Genomic DNA, 18,751 nt, shown 5'->3' with positions numbered 1-18,751 from the left:
AAGTAGGATGATAAACAACTCAGTCGTATCCAAGTAGAGGTTCAAAACAAACTCACTGAAAACAAGGCAGCAACTATTGGCGACAACCAGCTGGTCTAAAAAGAAAAGAAAAGGAAAAACAACAACAAGCTGCTGCAGTCCGTCCACCTTGCTGGGTTTGTGTTTCTGTGCCTTCTCTCAATTTTATGCGCATTTTATAGACTGATATATAGTTGCTTTTAAACGCTGACCTGGGGTAAGTTTTACCTCTCCTACCATGTGGGACAAACAAGTATTGGGAGGATAAAACTGATCCTGGATCAGAACAAATCATTTGTCCCAGGATTGCTGTTTTGTACTCACTTGCATTGATCAATCAATGGCTGACTCCATAGTTACTGGACCATTCTAGAGTTTATATTTCTATTTAGAGAGATTTTTATTTGTGTACTGGTTTATTTTACTGTTCTTCATTACTGTCTGGTGCCTCTCTCTTTCTCTCTTGCTCTCTGTGACATTTAGTTTATAGACAATCAGACTATATGGGAATCTAAGTGTATCCAAACGCACAACAGAAGTGACTGTCAGATGAACGTAGACGTGGCATGATAGTTGTTGTCTAGTTTGACTATAACCTTGATACACGGACAAACCTGTGCTCCATATTGTTTGTAGTTTTTGTTATTATTTTCTTTCTGATTGATGAGACATGAAAAAGACAAAATAATTGCCAGTTTAAGAAAGTATTTATTATCTAAAGTGGTCAGGGTTACAACAGAGCATTCCCTGTTACCCACACAGCCAGTGAGTGTGAGTATTTGCTTCTTTTTGTGTCTTTATTTACTCCATTTAAGCAAATCTTAACATGAAGGGATGAAGGATGGAAACAAAGTTTAATCAGGACTTATGTTATGTACTTGCAGATGCCAAAAGCAAATTTAGGTGATAGTTCAGATGTTTGTGATGAAAGGTTATAAACATTTTAACTTACTAGTTGTAGTTGGCTATTTGAAGTACCTCAGTTTGGAGAAACTCAGATGAAAGCCCTATATTAGCCCTATCCCTAACCCCAACTGCTCTGTCCAAACACCGTATTTTTTGAAAAAACATAAAACTTTTAAAACTTATTTTTCAAAGTAAAGGATTTATAACACTCTACTTTTGGCACCTCGATGTGTAAAAAACACAGATGGCTATTCAGAAACAACACACACACCAGCCTATCTTGTGTACTTTGCTCTGTTTTAACCAAATTTTCAGCATCTTTCTCGCTTTATCCAGATGCTGTTGCCATTAAGCTTCAATTCTGGGTAAAACTGCTCCAATCTAGGAGACATTGTCAAAGGTTTCAAAGACATGCTCTGGAAGAATCTTTAGCTAAACTGAGATTGTTCTTATGTACATTAATATTCTGTTAATAGGCGGGCACTATACCAGCTAGTCATTACAAGTTAATGGAGTTGTGTAGATTGAAGAAGGATTCTGACTGAACTGATGAGCATATAGTCTACAACCAAAGTGAACTTTGATTATTTTAAAACAACTGTTACTCAAACACGTCATTCAGGTGTGCACAGTTATTTATGTCGAACTCTGTTGTTATGTGTGAGAATCAACAGCAGCAGCTGCATCACGTCCAGTGCAGCTTGGGGCTAAGGTCTACTCAGATATGAAGATTTAAAATTAGCCTTTGCAGGAGTTGCTATGAAAAGTTTGAGATTGGAATTTTTCTTCAAGGTGGCCCTTTGTTCTAGTCTACAAATCTAGACCAACCGTAGCAGTAGCAAAAGATTTTGCTCTGCACATTGGTCCAGCCATGCTCCGTTGTAGCCTCAGGAGATCTACCACTGGCCCAAACCATTTTGTGCATTAACATTTACATTACGTTTGGTGGGCTTTGCAGCAGAGTTGTGACAGAGACAAACTACAAAGAATGTGTTGGCTCAAGAATGGCACTCATCTGAAATGGCTTTGGCATCAAATTTGAAAGATCTAGACTTGGGCTAGCTTGGTCTCCCAAAACATGCAGCTAAAAACACCCAAAAATGGCTAAGAGGAAAGCATTGGACACTTCTAAAGTGGCCTTCCATGAACCCTGACCTCAGTTCTATTGAGCGTCTTTGGAAGGAGCTGAAACATGCCAACTGGAGAAGGTGCCCTTCAAACCTGAGACAAATGGAGCAGTTTGCTCACGAGCAATGGGCCAAAATACCTGCAGAGAGGTGTAGAAGTCTCATTGACAGTTATAGGAATCATTTGATTGCAGTGATGGCCTCAAAAGGTTGTGCAACAAAATATTAATTTAGGAGTACCACCATTTTTGTCCCGGCCTGAGTTAAATTTTCAAAATAATTCCACTGAAGCATGGTTGAAAAGCAACGTCTGACTTTCATTCTTTACATTTCTTAGAATGTTTATTATTGCTTTTGTCAGATTCAAGTTATTACCATAACCATTGTGGGTTTTTCTTACATTGACCAAAGGGCACCGACAGTTTAGTCCATATCTGTATATTTAGGATGGCTTGCTAGGCTGCCTTTGTTCATCATTCCAGTCAGAGCTAATCTGTTTCTCCAAACTGAGACCATTCAGAGCTTTCTTCAGCAGGTTAGATGAACCCAAATCCCACCATCCCATATTTTCTCTGTCCTTCTTTTGTTAAATCTAAACTCTTGGGAATGCATAATTTTAAGTGTTCATCTTGTATTTCTTAACAGGAGAGGTTGTCAAGTGGGAACTTGAATCGGATCGCTTTTAGGCATTAGGATTTCTCGCTGCTATGTAAATTATAGTTTCAGATGAAGTACTGTAACCCACGGTGTGGCGTTGTGCTCATCATCACTCTAACAGGTCACTCACAAGTTAGGCTAAACTGAATGTATTTTATTTATTGACTTATCAATTGTATCATGGATAGTTAATTGTGATGACTTCTGAAGTGTTCTAGATCAGACTGAAATCCTTTTGTGTGTTTTTCATGTCTACATTTGTTTTTCTTAACATTGTGCCTCATGAATTGAACCCATATCACTGAAGGAGGACTGAAGATGTCGCTGCAGAGCTGAGCGCCCTCATGTGGTAAGAAACGCCAAGCAGAGAGAAGCCAGAGCCTGAATGAAAACTGCAGTGTTGTGACAAGAATGTTAATCATTCACTATTCACAGGTTTCAGCCAATCAAATCCCTGCATGGCTCTAGCAGGAGGGTTTCGTATTTACGCAGTATGGCATCAGCTTAAAGGAGTAGAACAATCCCAAATCTTAAACTATATTTTATGAATGGATTTAGTTCTATAAAGCTATTTTATGTCTATAATAAAATTTTGTTTTAAAACAGAGTGATGTGCAAAGATACTGTGTTGATGGAATAAAACTGAACAAAAGCCTAATTTCTTACTGTTATGCAACATGAATACATAATTGCTTACAAATATCCTCCATTTATTAAGTCCTGTATGTAACAGTGACACAGAAATGCTTACATTATATAATCTCAGCAGATTAATCAGAAAACTGTGTGCTTAACTTCAGATTGGTCTATATTTATGAAATAAGTTAGTTTTTTATAAAGGGTGTTTTTGTAAAAGTGGTGGGCTTATATAATGTGTAGATGAATACACAGCCAGTCAGATGGATCAGCTTTTTCATGGTAACAACATAATCATGATAATTTCTTCATCTTCTTGTAACCATGTTCTCTTCAGAAGTGCTCCTGTGAAACCAGCTGAGTTGGGGTATTTACTCATCGATCTATGACCACTCATGAAGTATTTAGTCCTTTATTCTTCCTTTATGTTGCCTTATTTATCAGCATTATCTTGAAGGTGAGAGACGTGCATTTGTCATTTTGTACAGAGCTAGTTAGTGAAAAGGGAAACAGACGTGGGCATCGCTAGGATAGGCAGCAAATATATAAACCAATAAAAACATAAACCAAAAACATCCCTTGTTTTCTGTTTTCTGTGCTTAATATTCATGCAGATCGGCATACACTCATGCATCATACGCAGTGTGTTCTATATACTTATATAGGGATTCTAATTCCTGCAGGACTCTAAGCATCTTAATGAATTTCAATTAGCGCTGCCACTGCAGAGACCAGGTGCAGAAACACATGCTCCAGAGCAATTCAACTGCACAAACAGTTACATCACGCTGTGTTTTGCAGTCCTAGATGTTCCATGTGGGCATAAAGAGCTGGATTAAAAACTTGGATAGGAGCTCTTTCCTATAAATAGACAGTAACCCCCCGCCGCTCCAAATTTGATCTGTTTCATAATCTAAAATGCTCTATGAGTCACCAAGAGAGGGCAAAACACTAACTTATGAAAGAAGTGAACCAGCAGATTACAGCTTACCCCACATCCCAGAATCAACACAACATGCTCTGGAGGACTGTGGTGAATTAAAAGCTTTCGTCTCAACAGAAAAATGTGATTATTGTAGGCGTTTAGGCACATGGATGTAGTATGATATCTCTGTTGCAGCTATTAATCTTAGATGCTGTTTGCTACCCATCTGAATGGCAGAATTTATGACACAATATAATCAGAATATTCAGTAACACTTTGACAATAGTTATGACGAGAGCCAGAAGAGACTAATCAGGGTGGTGGTGGAAAAGGGGACATATATTAAATTTATATTACTTAATTACTTTTGTAAATGATATAAATGTTGCATATTTAATCTAGTCTAGAATCATAGCCATCCTGGTAAATAATTACATTTTATAGCAAATATTTAAATGTGGATTTCATTATTATTGATACTGAAATAGCTGCATCAGGTTTGCAAACAGTGTCTCTGTCATGGCACACATCTTACCCTCCATTAGGATAGGATGAGACAACAGTGGGGTTTACTATCATCTTCTGAGCTCATGGCACATCCTTGTGTCATATGATGCTGTAAAGTTTGCACTTTTCTTCTGGAGGACTGACAAATTAGCCCGCTGAAGTGTCAGGCAGCCGTACCGTAGATGGCTGAGGCAGCATTTAGTCACCTCCTGTTACTCTGGAGCCTATGAGACAGCTATACTCACTCACTCGCTCGCGCGCACGCACGTACTCACGCACTCACACATACATACATACTGTACATGAACGCTTGCACAAATCCATGCGAGCGCACACAAGCAACTTCCAAAAAATGTTGACAGAATTCAACAGGATTTTGTTGTTGATTTTATTTTATTTTGCCCTGCAGTCCAAACATCTGTGCGAGCGTCTACCATGATAGTAGGTCACAACATTTAGTTATATAACTACTCTCTGCTCTGAAAACCTTCACATAACCGGATGTGGAAATTACAAATGAGAGGCTAAATTAACAACCCAAGGCAGCTTGGAGGCTGAATAACAAGGAGAGAAAGAGGATCATCCATCAGGGTCGCAATGCCGGACCCTCATTCTCATCTTTTGTCCTGCGGCTGCTCAGCTTCTGCTGTCATCCATATTTGCAGCCTCGCTGGACAATTTCCTCAGCCGCTGGCCCTTCTCAGTGCTCACAACACATCAAGTGAAATAATTCTGCTACTGTGGCAGCACAGTGGAGATCTAGGTCATGCAGTCATTGCTCTACATCCCACCCCCCCACCCCCTCACCGGCTACCTAAAGACATGTCTGTCACCAACATACTGCCCCCTGCTCCTACTAAACCTGACCTTGACATTACCTGCTGGTTTTCTACAGACATACAGGGGCGCATTTGTACCGGTCCACTCTAGTTTTGCAAGCACACAAAGCTAGTGCCGATATGATGAGATTTTTAATGAGAGTGAACGATCTGTTGTCTATGTGTGGGAATGCCTGCAGCTATGTGTGTATGAAACAGGAGTAAAGCTCAGAGAGCAGCGCAGACAGGAGTGGATGTGGGAGGGTGAGCAGACTGAGGATAACAGAAAGAAGAGGAGTATAGGGGCGAGAAAGGGAGAAGTCTGGAGGTGGAGGGAGGGAGAAACTGTGACGTACGCTCATGAGCTTTGAGGGCTGCTGATTGGCTGCAGCGGCTGTTAGTCAGAAGAACTGGGATTCAGGCACTGCTTGGAGAGCAGATTATGAAGCGGCGCTCTACCAGTGGCAGTCTCCTCTTATTGTCTCAATGGCTGCACACGCATTCCTCCTCTGCTCCCTTGCCTTGCTGTCCACCCTCAGCCAGCCTGGGCTTTCCTTTGCTGATGACGAATTTCAGCCGGGACTTATCTACGACGAAGTGCCTGTGATCCTGGACAGAAGGTAAATCCATTCCTCTGAAAGGCTCTGAGCAGCAGAGGGGTGCAGGGAATAAGGGGGGAGGGGTACAGGGAGATGCACGCAGGGATGCTGAGATGCTGATGTGTTTGTATTCTCTGAGGAAGAGGGGGGCTTTCTTTTCCTTCCATTGCCACCTCTCCTTCCCCTCACAACTCACCTTGGGTGAATTCAGGTGGTGCTGCTGAGTCAGAGACGGCTCAGCTTCAAGGCTTTGTTTATCTCAGTAGAGGGGACTGCATCAGATGCTGCTCATTGATCACAGATGGGGCCACTGTCTCTGTACAGTGGTGCTGGTCTAGCAATAAGAAGCTAAATAAGGCTGGAGAAGTGGGCCTGCAGGAGTGGTGTACAGGGGAAAGAAAGGAGAGAAGGTAGAAAAAAGAGGAGCAGGGGGATGGCATATGTTAGGGTCTGTTAATCATACAGACATGCATTGTTGCAGGTCAGATGTAGACTACAGATTTGAGACCCACAGCAGTGTGACAGGGACAGGACAGAGCAGACAGCCAAGGCCTTTAACACCAGGTTCCTGCAGAGACATCACAGCAAAGACCTATATCAAACTGTGCCAAATACACGTAAGGCTCTTGAAACGCTGCCATGCATGATGGCTCCCACAATCCACTACGCACGTTGCACTTCAAACGCAGACTTCAATGCAGTTTATCTTGAAACAATTCTGAGTTTTGCAAAAGTTTAACATATTGTAATGTATAAACTCTTACATCAACCTTTTTTAAAAACACATTTTTCAAACAATGGTTTTTTTTTGGATCAAAGTTTCTACATAAGTTGGCAACATGATAGTTTTAATGATTGAACAACACAGCAATATCAGATCTGACTTAAGTCATTCATAAACAATTTATATGCCTTCATCATCAGACAAGCTGCAATGTTAAAGGCTCAGGGCAGCAGGAAAGAGTCTGACACATTTTCTGTAGTAGTGTGGTAAGATGATGTCATCATCATCATTATCCACAGTGTTGGAATGTTAGAAAATTGCAGAATCGCAGCACAATTTGTGATTAATGCCTTTACTTTGTTTGAATCTGAAAAATGACTATCCAAAGTTTAAGTCATTAGTTCTAATAGAAAATAAGATTTTCTGTTTTTATTGAGTTTAGTGCTACAAAATATGAAGTAAAGAGAGGGTCATGGGCTTTGGAAATGATGATTCAATGTTCACATTTGATCAGACTAAAAAGTCTGAGAAGTGAAGCAAAAATGAAGAAAAAATCACAACACATGGTGAAATAAAACAACACTACAGTTTTTGTACAAAGGTTCAGCATATTATATTTCAAAATAAGATGATTGATGGTCAACAACAGGCACATATTCAAAGCAAAACATCAAGCTGTTTTTTATTTATCATCTTCAGCAACAACAACAGAAAAGGCAAAGTACCACACTTTGTAGTTTTTAAGCAAATTAAAGACACATCCATCCATCCATCCATTTTCATCAGCTTATCCGGAGTCGGGTCATGGGGGCAGTAGCCTAAGGCGAGAGGCCCAGACTTCCCTCTCCCCAGCCACTTGGGCCAGCTCCTCCGGGAGAATCCCAAGGCGTTCCCTGGCCAAGTGAGAGACACTTCTAAAAACACTTGTAATTATACTTAATTCTACTAGAATGTCAGCGAAGAACCAGTTAAGTGAACCTGTCCCACTAAAGCTCAAAAACAATTAAAGTCACTTAGGTATGACCCCATTTTGTGTCTGCTGTTTGATTGAGGAGCATTTCAAAAGTAAACAAAGATTACATTAAAACCAGTTAGCACAATAATTCAGTTTTTTATACCAAGTTAATCAGACTTTTCAGCCAAAAATGTTGTGAATTCAAATCAGTCATTTAAAATTAAATATGCTTTTGTATATTCCCTCTTTTGTAGTCTTGTTGTTCTGAATCATTAGATGTGTTCGAGTTTATATGACAGGTTGTTTCGGCACCAAGCATCTAAAAGCTGTTGTGTCAAACATAGACGTGGATTAGAGGCCAGGAATTAGTGAGGCACATTGGTCATCGATGTCTATTTAAAGTAAGACTAGAAAAGAAAATGACCAGAAGCCAGTTTTTGATTTGTCTGCATATTCAAATCAGTCATAATATGTCATCTCTGGGACAAAATATTTGGTATAATGTTTAATCTTCAAGGTTTAAGTTGTGGTGAAATTCCATGCTTTGAGATTCATCAGTTAATAGCTTCTTCTAATACCACCCAGACATGATATCACTTGGAGAAAAAAACAAATGCAGTGATCAATGTTAGATTCCTTCAACCAACCAAAACAAACAAACCAAAATGATCAAGTTAACAACAAGCAATAATGGGAGGAGCTAAGCTTCTGGATCAGGTGCACTGACCTCAACCCTTTTATGCCCAGTAAGCTCATTGGCACAATATGTCTGTTGTGTAGAAAGATTTAAAAGTCAAGTGACTGACCTGAAGCCAAATTTGACACTGCAATCAAAGCTACACTGACAGCGGTAGCGAGGCTCCGACTGGGTCCTTGGTATTCTGTACAAATTAATCAATTAATAGGAGGGCCACTGTAGGATTGAGACAAGTACTATTCCAGTCATATCAGAAGAATGTCCACTATCTGGTGATTAATTCAGTCAACATATGTACTCACATTGTGATAATAATGAGAAAACAGCTCGATCTACGTATCTTCTGTATAAATCTGAAATACTATCAAAGCTGGGTTTGAGATTTCATGTGGGCATAATAAAAGGAAACATGAGTATAGTCCAATATGCTACTGATATGCAGGTAGAAAACCCAAAATTTAACAATGATCTTACTTTATTTCAACAATCAGACCTCACAGTTAAAATAAAGCCTGACCCCATCGGATATCACATCCCTGCTGTGGGATTTGGAGGTCGGGATGGATCGTGGCGCTCTGAATGTCTGCATGCAGTGGCTCCACGCTCTTTGCTACAGAGGCAGACAGGACTTGTTTACAAGTTTTAGGAGCAGGCACCACACCTTTTCTCTGCTCAGCTGTGCACAATGCAGACTCCGATGAGGGATCAGCTATCCATCCGCTTCAAGAAGGTTGTCCAGTGAAAACGTATTGATCAAGATAACAATAGAAGCCCCGCTGTTAATATTTAAAACCAAGCTCTAAATTTAACTGAGTAAAACTGCCACATTGCTATGATCCATCACAATGCTGTTAACGTTTGATGTTTCTGGTTTGTTATTGCAGCATGCAGAGCATGTTTGCACATATTTATGGGTGTATGTGGCAGCAGGCGGCAGTCAAGGAGTGGCTCTGGCTTTGCTTTGATCATGTAAAGGACCTGCTCAGCACCCAAGCTCTGTGTGACAGACTGAACCAATGATGAGGCTGCAACAGCGTTGGCTTGCTGACCTCGCAAAACTGGCACAGGAACAAACGTCTGAGCTTTGGTTATCACTCATGTACGCACTCTGTCATACACGCTCCCGCAGTCACCGACAGCCAGCTGAGGCCTTACAGACACACAAAATGAAACGTTTGTTCTTCTACAATTTGGTTACTCGTATAATATTTCTGTCTGATAGAAAGTTTAAAAAGCAACTTGCTTTTGTAGCTGTTTGTGCAGACTTTGAAGCAGGCTGAGTGTCCAAGAATCCACGGTGCAGCTGAGGTTTCAGTCACAACCACCAGCTGCCAAAGGGCTCCTGGACTTGGCAGCTTGTTTTAATATCTGTGCTTGCCAAGCATCTGCCTGCAAAATACAAATATTTGCATTGGTCAAATAAATAAACTCTTATTTTGTTACTCATGGAATTCTACTTAAAGTTATGTAGGGAATACATGTGAATTAGCATGTGCTCCCACATATAGACAGACACATTTCACAGTGTCTGGGATTTAGCCGATCACGGTGCTGACGTCGAAGTTGGCCACATGCACGCTGGAATGTAGGCTGAAAAGCCTATTTGTGGGGAATGACAGGATGGCTCCTTCCACCTGAGCACTCACTCATTCACATTCCTCAGACGTCACCATGCGGCCATTGTTACCTGTCCAAACAAGCTTAGGACTAATTCTTAGATCTTTGATTTCCTGTGAAGGGCCATCTAATTGCTTTGCCACTGTGTAGCAGGAAATCTGAGACAGCATTGAAAGAGCCTTTTGCACTGATAACAACTTTTTATGTAAAAGGCACAAATTCATTTACCTTAGATGAGGTCCACATGCTCAGCGAGCAAGGGCCTGATTCATCAAGGATTTAAGCGTTACCATTATTACTTAGCACTCGAACAGTCCAGACTGTTGCAGGTTCTGACCTCCTGCTTTAATCTCTTCACCTTGCCAGCGTCGCTCCATATTTGGGCTAAAATGGACCTGGCCTGTTCTTATCACTAATCCAAATCCATCTGGCACTAAACAGCATAAAATTGCCCAGATGGAAACTGCACCATACGGGCGGATAATGGCTGCAGGCTGCAAGCACCAATATGTTCTGGCAGCCTGCTCAAATCTTGCAGCTACCAACACAAAATCAGTGGATTTCATTGCATTTGTGTATTTATAATTGCGGAAAATCTAGAGCAGATTAGAAAATGACATTGCACTGGAACTGCAAATCTACAAAACATGATGCAAGCAGTTTTTTTAAACAAACAGATCAATTGGCTTCTAAGTAATAATAATAATAATAATAAATAAATAAATAAATAATAATAATAATAATAATAATACAATTTTACTTTATTGATCTGTCATGGGGAGATTCTTCTCTGCATTTGAGCCAGCCCCGAGGAGCAGTGAGCTTCCATTTGTATGGCGCCGGTCGGTCCAGCTTCGCTCTGATAATTTGGGTTGCTGCGGTTTATCAGAACCAATAAGAAGAATTTGATTCCTGGTGACATGAACGACAGGCGCTAATCGCTGCTCCCACTCCCACAGGTCTTAAGGTTTCCTTTTTACAAGCTCATTATAACTGTCTGTTGTGTTGAGATTAGGAAGATAATCACAAAGGACAGATCAGGACTGACCACTGGATCACAACCACTGGAAGAACTGGTCATGTCAAGGCTGCCCAGTAAGCTCATTGGCACAATACGTCTGTGGTTAGACAATTAAAGCAGGATTAAGATTAGCCTCAAGGAGTCCATCCTACATGGGGTTTAGTCTTAGACATAGAGCGGGACAGCTGGGACAAACATGTGAACAACAAGGAAATGGTTTGTCCTGTGTCACCTGTGCTTAATTTGGGCCAATCCAGCATCAAAGGGCAGATTTATTAGTCATGATGCTGAAAAACAAACAAAACAATGAACTGAAGAGTTTCTAAAAGACACTAAATTTACTAAATTGTGATAAAAACAGATCTTTTTTTAAGTTGGTCTTCAAGTGTCCATGCACTGGTATTTCAAAACATTACATTCTTTCCAATATCACAGGTAATAGTTTTAATGGAAACATTCATATGCTTTTCTGAACCTTCATAGTCAAAACTATGTGTTAATACCTGCTGTTCAAGCACAGAAGCAAGATTAGCTCTAGTTATCGTTGCATTAACAGTTTTCTTTTTTTGTGATGAGTCATAGACATTTTATGTTTTAGATTAAATTTAGGAGACTGCAAAAGCCCCCACATTAATCTCTTCCCCTTTTACAAATTGTATACTGGTTATTCTCATTATTATTACATGCACTGCCTCAATGAGGCTGGAAGTATATAAATATAATCTTTGTCAGTCCTGTCTGTAATTCATTTGTAAATGCCTATAGATACATACATTTTGTGTTAAACATGGAGGACAAATTAATCAGGTTACATTTGAATAGACTTCATTAGGTGAAAGAAAATCTTCCTGCAGTGAAATGTTTTTGTTAATAATCCAAAATAAAGTAATTGTAGTTCTCTACACTTTAAACTGACCTCTTAATTCCAGAAGTCTGTCGCAAAGCAGCCATAAATTTTTCTTTGGCCGTCACCATCTTTATTGGCAACGTTCATTTTGTCAAGCAGATGTTGAGAATTTGTAAAAATTTCTTTCATAATTTTTATGATTCAAACTAGCTGACTTCTATTCACAAGCTTACAATTTTTTGTTTAAAAAAACTTTACTAATAAAATTTGGAATCAAAGAAAACCTATGTAATCTACAGCCAAGCCTCGAGGGCTCAGTAGAAGCCCAGGGAATGCCTTGGGATTCTCCTGGAAGAGCTGGCCCAAGTGGCTGGGGAGAGGGAAGTCTGGGCCTCTCTGCTTAGGCTGCTGATCCCGTGACCCAACCCTGGATAAGTGGAGGAAAATGGATGGATGGACGGATGGATGATGGATGGATGGATGGATGGATGGATGTTGGATGGATACATAAATACTGAGCACAGAAAAATAATTCTGTAAGATGTTTTATACAAACAAATCAAAAAAAGTTTTTCCCTTGCGTGCTTCATGTAGCTATTGACAAATAACTGTTTTAAAGGTTAAGTCTCAGTACACTTTAAAGTAACCTCCATAAAAAAATAAAACAAAAAAAAAAACTGTCAAGATTTGTCCGCACTGTGTGATTGTGTCTTTCTCCTGTTTTCTCCACAGTAAAGAAAACCCTCATCAAGCAACAAGAATTGCATCCCGTAAGTAAAATATCTGTTGTGAAACGTGACATGACGATGACAAACATCTTTCCTTCTTAACCCTGGACACCATTGTTCCTACAGATTTTTAATCAATATTTAATCAATTTATGTGGTGAGGTTTGCTTGTTGCATGGTGTGTGGCTACGTTTGTGTTCTTTGACACGCATAAAGAAAAACAGAAACAAGCCCAATCTATGTGAACATTCTTCTGGAACAAGATGAACAGTATTTGTAAAAATTAGGGCTGGGACTTGATTAAAAAATTTAATCTAATTAATTACAGGCTTCGTAATTAATTAATCTCAATTAATCGCATTTTAATCGTTCAGGAAAATGTGCTCTCAAAGTAAAACTTTTAATTAAAATTATGAAACAGAGAATCAAACAAGGTTATTACTGTAAACTAAAGCTTTTAATAAAAAAAATGCATTTTAATTATTCAAATGTCACTGTGGTATATGAAACAAAACCCAAATCAACTAAAATGTATAATTACAAATAGAAAACACCTGCAAAGGGTTCCTGAGCCTTTAAATAGTCTCTCTGTCTAGTTGAATTACTGAAATAAATTTGACTTTGCACCAGATTCTAATTTTTCCAGTTTCACTTGTTTGTATAATTGGGAGTTTTTATAGTTAGCATTTATACTCATAATGTAGTAAAAACATTAATAATAATCCTTCAAAATGACAGTAGAATAGGCACAAATATGATCTAGGACTTAAATGTACTAACTTTTAACACCAGAGCAGGCATGGCATATTCTGAGAATGATCAGGAACACCAACTGGTTCCAGTTGAATGACTGGAGGTTGATGGGATGATAAAAGATCATGGCGAGGAAATGATCTGACGAACAGGTGAGTGGACCTTCCTTACATGGGAAGTCCTGATGTCACGTTAAGAAGGGGATGCTGCAGACCCGCAGATTCACACCTACAGCAGCGAATCTGGTGTGATCTTCAGCGTGATCACAACTTTCTCGTTCCTCGCTGCCCCTGATGCACTTAAGCATCCACCCCTTAGCTGATGACAGCTTCAACACACCTCGCTGCTTAATGATAGTAATGCATGTGATGTTTAGACAGAGACTCGTCTCAGAAACATAGAATTCCCCAACAGAATTGTTTAGAAAATCATCAGAAAAGTTTCAGAGTGTTTCTGTTTTAACTTAAACTTCTGTTTTCAACTTTAACTTTCACGTTGCTTGTGATTGTTTACAGAGTAGTGAGAACACGGAGCATTCTCCCAGCGGCAGCCAGGTGCCTCTCGTTTGTCTGACTACTTTCATAAACTACTGTTAGGGCAAAGAATTATTCTGTCTGGTGCTTTCAGCGCTGCACAGATGTTACGTAAATGTTAAAAATATAGCTTACCGCAACTTTTGTAAAGTTCCCGTTGCCACCGGGCAGCTGCAGCAGAGACGATCTCCGAAAAATGTCTGCAACACAGACTCCGTTGTTGTCTGGAAGTTTTTTTTCTTCCAAGTTTAGAAAAGAAGCGGACGGGTTTCCTAAATCCTGCATCAGTCCAAGCAAGGCAACTTCTTTCTGTTTTATTCCGTTTTAGTAGCCATTAGCCACTGTGCATTGTTGTGTGCATCAGTGATATTCAGTCTACGAGGAAGTCGTGCAATGACAAAGGTTCCGCCGAGCTTGAAATGCAAGCTGCAATTAAATGCGTTAATTTTTTTAACGTGTTATTTTTTTCTAACTAATTAATCATAATTAACGCGTTAAAGTCCCGGCCCTAGTAAAAATACACACAAAAACAAAAGTGCTGATGAGTCAGTGTGGTGACGCAAACCCCTGGAAATAGATACGAGGCTGAGCTGTATGGTGCATGCAGTTTTTCTTTGTTCTTTCTGCATGCATGCAATGCAATTTAACAGTTTGTATGCTGTTTTCGGAATCATTCAACATTTTGTAAGATTTTATTGTAATCTAGATACTCCTCAGCAAACAGCTTCATATGCATTATGATTTAAATGTGTTTTTTCTTAGGTGAAGATGGAGAGTATGGTTTAGAAAGTGAAGAGGTCTTTTTGACACCTGAAGATGAAAACCCACTCAGGAGAATACTGCAGGTAATGTCCCAGTGTTCCTGCCTACCTGTCTTCAGTACACACACACACACACACACACACACGCACACACATGCACACACAAGCATAATCGAGCATGCTCACTCAGCCACACTGCATGACCTTGGATGAAGGAATAATGTTTGTCTCATATTCACCAGAGGTAAAACATTGTATTCACCTACCCGCCAGACCACAGAGACTGGAAATTCAACAAGACCCTACAATTTGGTTTATTAGCTCGTGCTTTCAACCATCTCTGCCTCATATAGATTTGAGATTATGTTTTTACACTACTGTACTGTTTGAAATATTACTATAAACCTCATATTTATGGGATTTTCAGTAGAGAGAAAGGATCATCCATTAGTACTCCTGTAAGTATACCTTAACATGTAATATAACTCAGTAGCCTCATGTTAGATGTAACCTTTGAATACATGGATTGGAAAGCTGCAGGATGTTCTTCCTCTCTCTGCTGATTGCACACCATCAAATGCAAATTATAAGAGTTTCTGAGCTCTTTCCTCATTTGAAATTCAGGTAGTGGCCGGAGCGCTGAACTTTACACACAGCTGACATTTTATGAACACACAAATAGAAATGTCAAGATCAGTGCTTTTTTTGTTCTTTCGAAATGGGTCTTCAAATTTAATATCAGAGTTAAAAATAAAGTGAAGGACTGAAGGCTGGACAACTAATCAAACTCACATCATGTCTGATTTAACAAAAGAAGGGAGGTGTACTTGGCTCTTCTGTGAAAAGTTTTGTTGTACTACCCTAAAATTCTGGTGGTGTACAGTCCAAAGCTGAGTGTGAAGCAGCTGGGATGAAATCAGCTCCTCCAAATCCGAGACCATGGTCTCAATCGGAAAAGGTCCTGGCCCAAGTGGAGCAGTTTAAGTATCTCGGGGTCTTGTCACAAGTGAGGGAAAGCTGGAGCACGAGGTTGATAGGTGGATTGGTGCTGCATCTGCAGTGATGCGAGCGTTGTACCGGTCTGCCGTGGTGAAAAGATAGTTGACCCAGAAGGCGAAGCTCTCGATTTACCAGTCGATCTACGTAAATCGGGGCAGCAGTAGCTCAACAGGTTGAGCGGGTTGTCCAGTAATCAGAAGGTTTCAGGTTCGATCCTGGCTCCGGACAGAGAATTCTGCTGTTGTGTCCTTGGGCAAGACACTTAACCCACCTTGCCTGCTGCCGTGGTGAAAAGATAGTTGACCCAGAAGGCGAAGCTCTCGATTTACCAGTCGATCTACGTAAATCGGGGCAGCAGTAGCTCAACAGGTTGAGCGGGTTGTCCAGTAATCAGGTTGCAGGTTCGATCCCGGCTCCGGACAGAGAATTCTGCTGTTGTGTCCTTGGGCAAGACACTTAACCCACCTTGCCTGCTGGTGGTGGTCGGAGCGTCCGGTGGCGCCTGTGCTCGGCAGCCTCGCCTCTGTCAGTGCGCCCCAGGGCAGCTGTGGCTACATCGTAGCTCATCCCCACCAGTGTGTGAATGTGTGTGAATGGATGAATGATACACTGTAGTGTAAAGCTCTTTGGAGTCCTTACTCTGAGAGCCGCTATACAAGTGCAGGTCATTTATCATTTATCATTCCTACCTTCACCTATGGTCACAAGCTTTGGGTAGTGACCGAAGGAACGAGATTGCGGATACAAGCGGCCAAAAAGAGTTTTGTCCGCAGGGTGTCTGGGCTCTCCCTTAGAGATAAACTGAGAAACTTGGTCATCCGGGAGGGGCTCTGAGTAGATCCGCTGCCACTTCACATCGAGAGCAGCCAGTTGAGGTGGCTCGGGCATCTCATTAAGATGCCTCTTGGACGCCTTTCTGGAGAGGGTTTTCTCGCACATCCAACTGGGAGGAGACCTAAAGGGAGATCCAGGACACATTGGAGGGATTATGCCTCTCGCCTGGCCAGGGAACGCCTTGGGGTTTTCCTGGAGGAGCTGGCCCAAGTGGTTGGGGAGAGGGAAATCTGGACCTCTTGACTCCCTCGCGACCCAACCCTGGATAGGTGGAAGAGAATGGATTGATAGTCCAAAAACGAACATGTTAGCTTAATTGGTGATTCAAAATTGACCTTGCTTTTTCATCTGTGTGTTAACCTTGTGATAGACTCAAGACCTGTCAAGGGTGTGTTCTATCACTTTTCGGTTAAATGTAGGAGACAGGCATTAGCTCTTGCAGCATTAAAACATGAAGGTGAAAAAATAATCCAGTGAATAGGTTGTATCTGAATGAGAGAGTTATATATCCTCTAGAGGGCAGTAAAATAAAGGTAAAATTGTTCTACCAGTTTATTGGACACAGAGTTATTGTAGTGTTTTGCTTTTACAATTTCCACACTGAATTCTGATTTTTTTCTTTCTTTTATTTGCTTGCAGCCTTTTAAATGGCACCAGCCTGGGATGACTCTCAGTAAAAGGAAGCTTCTCCAGTCTCTGATGGGGCCTTATGGCCCACTCAGCGTGTCTTACAATGGGAAGCCTTGCATTCTTTTTAAGGCCAAGCGCCTGGCAATCCGCTACAGGAACCACACATTTATTGATCTGACTGAAAAAGTCTTCAATTCCAACCCACCAGTGGACACAAAGGGCTCCATCTGCACCAAGGATAAAGCTACGTAAGTCCAAAAGAACCAGTCAAAGTGAAGTAATTTCTTGTTGCTTGTGCTTTATCAACAAACATCTCTGCATCTGCAGTGCAGCCTTTTAATAAACCCTAACCCTTCCCTGAAACAAAGAACAAAGAAAAATATGTCTTATAAAGTATTTAGTTTTATAATTTACAAAAGCGGTTGTACAAAGGTTTAAATTTAAACTTGTTTTAAACATCTTGTTTGATTTTATTATACACAGACTTTCATTAAGATTTGGTGATGTGGAGGACTTGCGAGGTCTAGTAATCAGGTAAAAAGCAAGCCACTCATGAATGTTTTCTCTAAGTGTAAAGGTATGCATGTATGGCTAACTGCAAGGTGTCCTCCACCAGGCTTCAGATGTCCAACACTTTTTATGAGGCAGCGGGTCAAAACTGGTTCACACTGGATAGCGTTCACATCCAGTATAACTGGACCCAGGAAGCTACATTCAATGCCAGTGAGGTCTACGCTCCTGCCACTTCATCCTACCATTGCCAGCACGTCAGCAGCCTGCACAAATATGACACCCTACTAGTGCCCAGCTCCCACACTGACACATCTGCTAACTGGCACATAACTTTCACTGATTTCCAGGTACACCGCCGCACAAGTAGCACAGCTATTGTTGTGTCACTCCTGTAATTAGTCTGCATGCTCACCACTACGTTGTAGTTTATTTGTGCTTTTTTGTATGTTTGCAATCTATTTCTTTTATGTGCTTTATGTGTTTGGACCTCAGTCAGCCAGTTTGCTGTCTTTTTGGCAGTCTGTCAATCTGCCTTCATGCAGTTTATTTGGCCATCTGCTAGGTAGTCTCAACCTGTCCATCTGTCCAGTGTCTATGTGCTTGGTAAGCCCAGTAAGTGCCAGTTGTCCTATTTGCTTCAACCTAATCTCATCTTTCCACCTGATCTTTGCTCTTTCAGATCCAGGCCTTTAATGTGCAGTCAGACAAGTTTGCATCGGCCAGTGACTGTGCTACTTTCTTGACCCCAGCCATACTGATGGGCTTGGTGACATCCCTAATCCTTCTTCTCGTCTTAGCCTATGCCCTACACATGGTGGTACATCTCAAGCACATCGATCGCTATGAGGAGCACAAAGCCACCGTCTACTTTCCTCGTAGTCCAGAGGCTGAGTTGCCAGACAAAAACAGCCTGTGAAGGAGAACGTGGAGCCCAAAGATGGGAAAA

At 40.8% G+C, this 18,751-nt stretch overlaps 1 protein-coding gene across 1 annotated transcript; it reads left to right on the top strand.

The window, feature by feature from the left end:
* Positions 1 to 5,903: 5,903 nt before the first annotated feature.
* On the top strand, positions 5,904 to 18,751 carry atp6ap1lb (ATPase H+ transporting accessory protein 1 like b). Its single transcript, XM_015941991.3, has 7 exons — positions 5,904 to 6,214; positions 12,787 to 12,824; positions 14,831 to 14,913; positions 17,302 to 17,540; positions 17,776 to 17,826; positions 17,909 to 18,152; positions 18,485 to 18,751. Exons 1-7 carry the CDS (start codon positions 6,081 to 6,083, stop codon positions 18,719 to 18,721), a joined length of 1,026 nt encoding a protein of 341 aa, XP_015797477.1. The 5' UTR covers positions 5,904 to 6,080; the 3' UTR covers positions 18,722 to 18,751.

The sequence above is a fragment of the Nothobranchius furzeri genome, chromosome 15 (genome assembly GCF_043380555.1).
Source record: "Nothobranchius furzeri strain GRZ-AD chromosome 15, NfurGRZ-RIMD1, whole genome shotgun sequence".
Lineage (NCBI taxonomy): Eukaryota > Metazoa > Chordata > Actinopteri > Cyprinodontiformes > Nothobranchiidae > Nothobranchius > Nothobranchius furzeri.
The sequence above is the reverse complement of the archived record's forward strand: the minus strand, read 5'-3'. Positions and strand labels throughout refer to the sequence as shown.

Excerpts from the sequence above, each read along its gene's own strand:
- atp6ap1lb (XM_015941991.3), top strand. The coding sequence starts at position 6,081 with ATGGCTGCACACGCATTCCTCCTCTGCTCCCTTGCCTTGCTGTCCACC. Across the intron at positions 12,825-14,830 it reads AGCAACAAGAATTGCATCCC|GTGAAGATGGAGAGTATGGT; the intron begins GTAAGTAAAATA and ends GTTTTTTCTTAG. Across the intron at positions 14,914-17,301 it reads CACTCAGGAGAATACTGCAG|CCTTTTAAATGGCACCAGCC; the intron begins GTAATGTCCCAG and ends ATTTGCTTGCAG.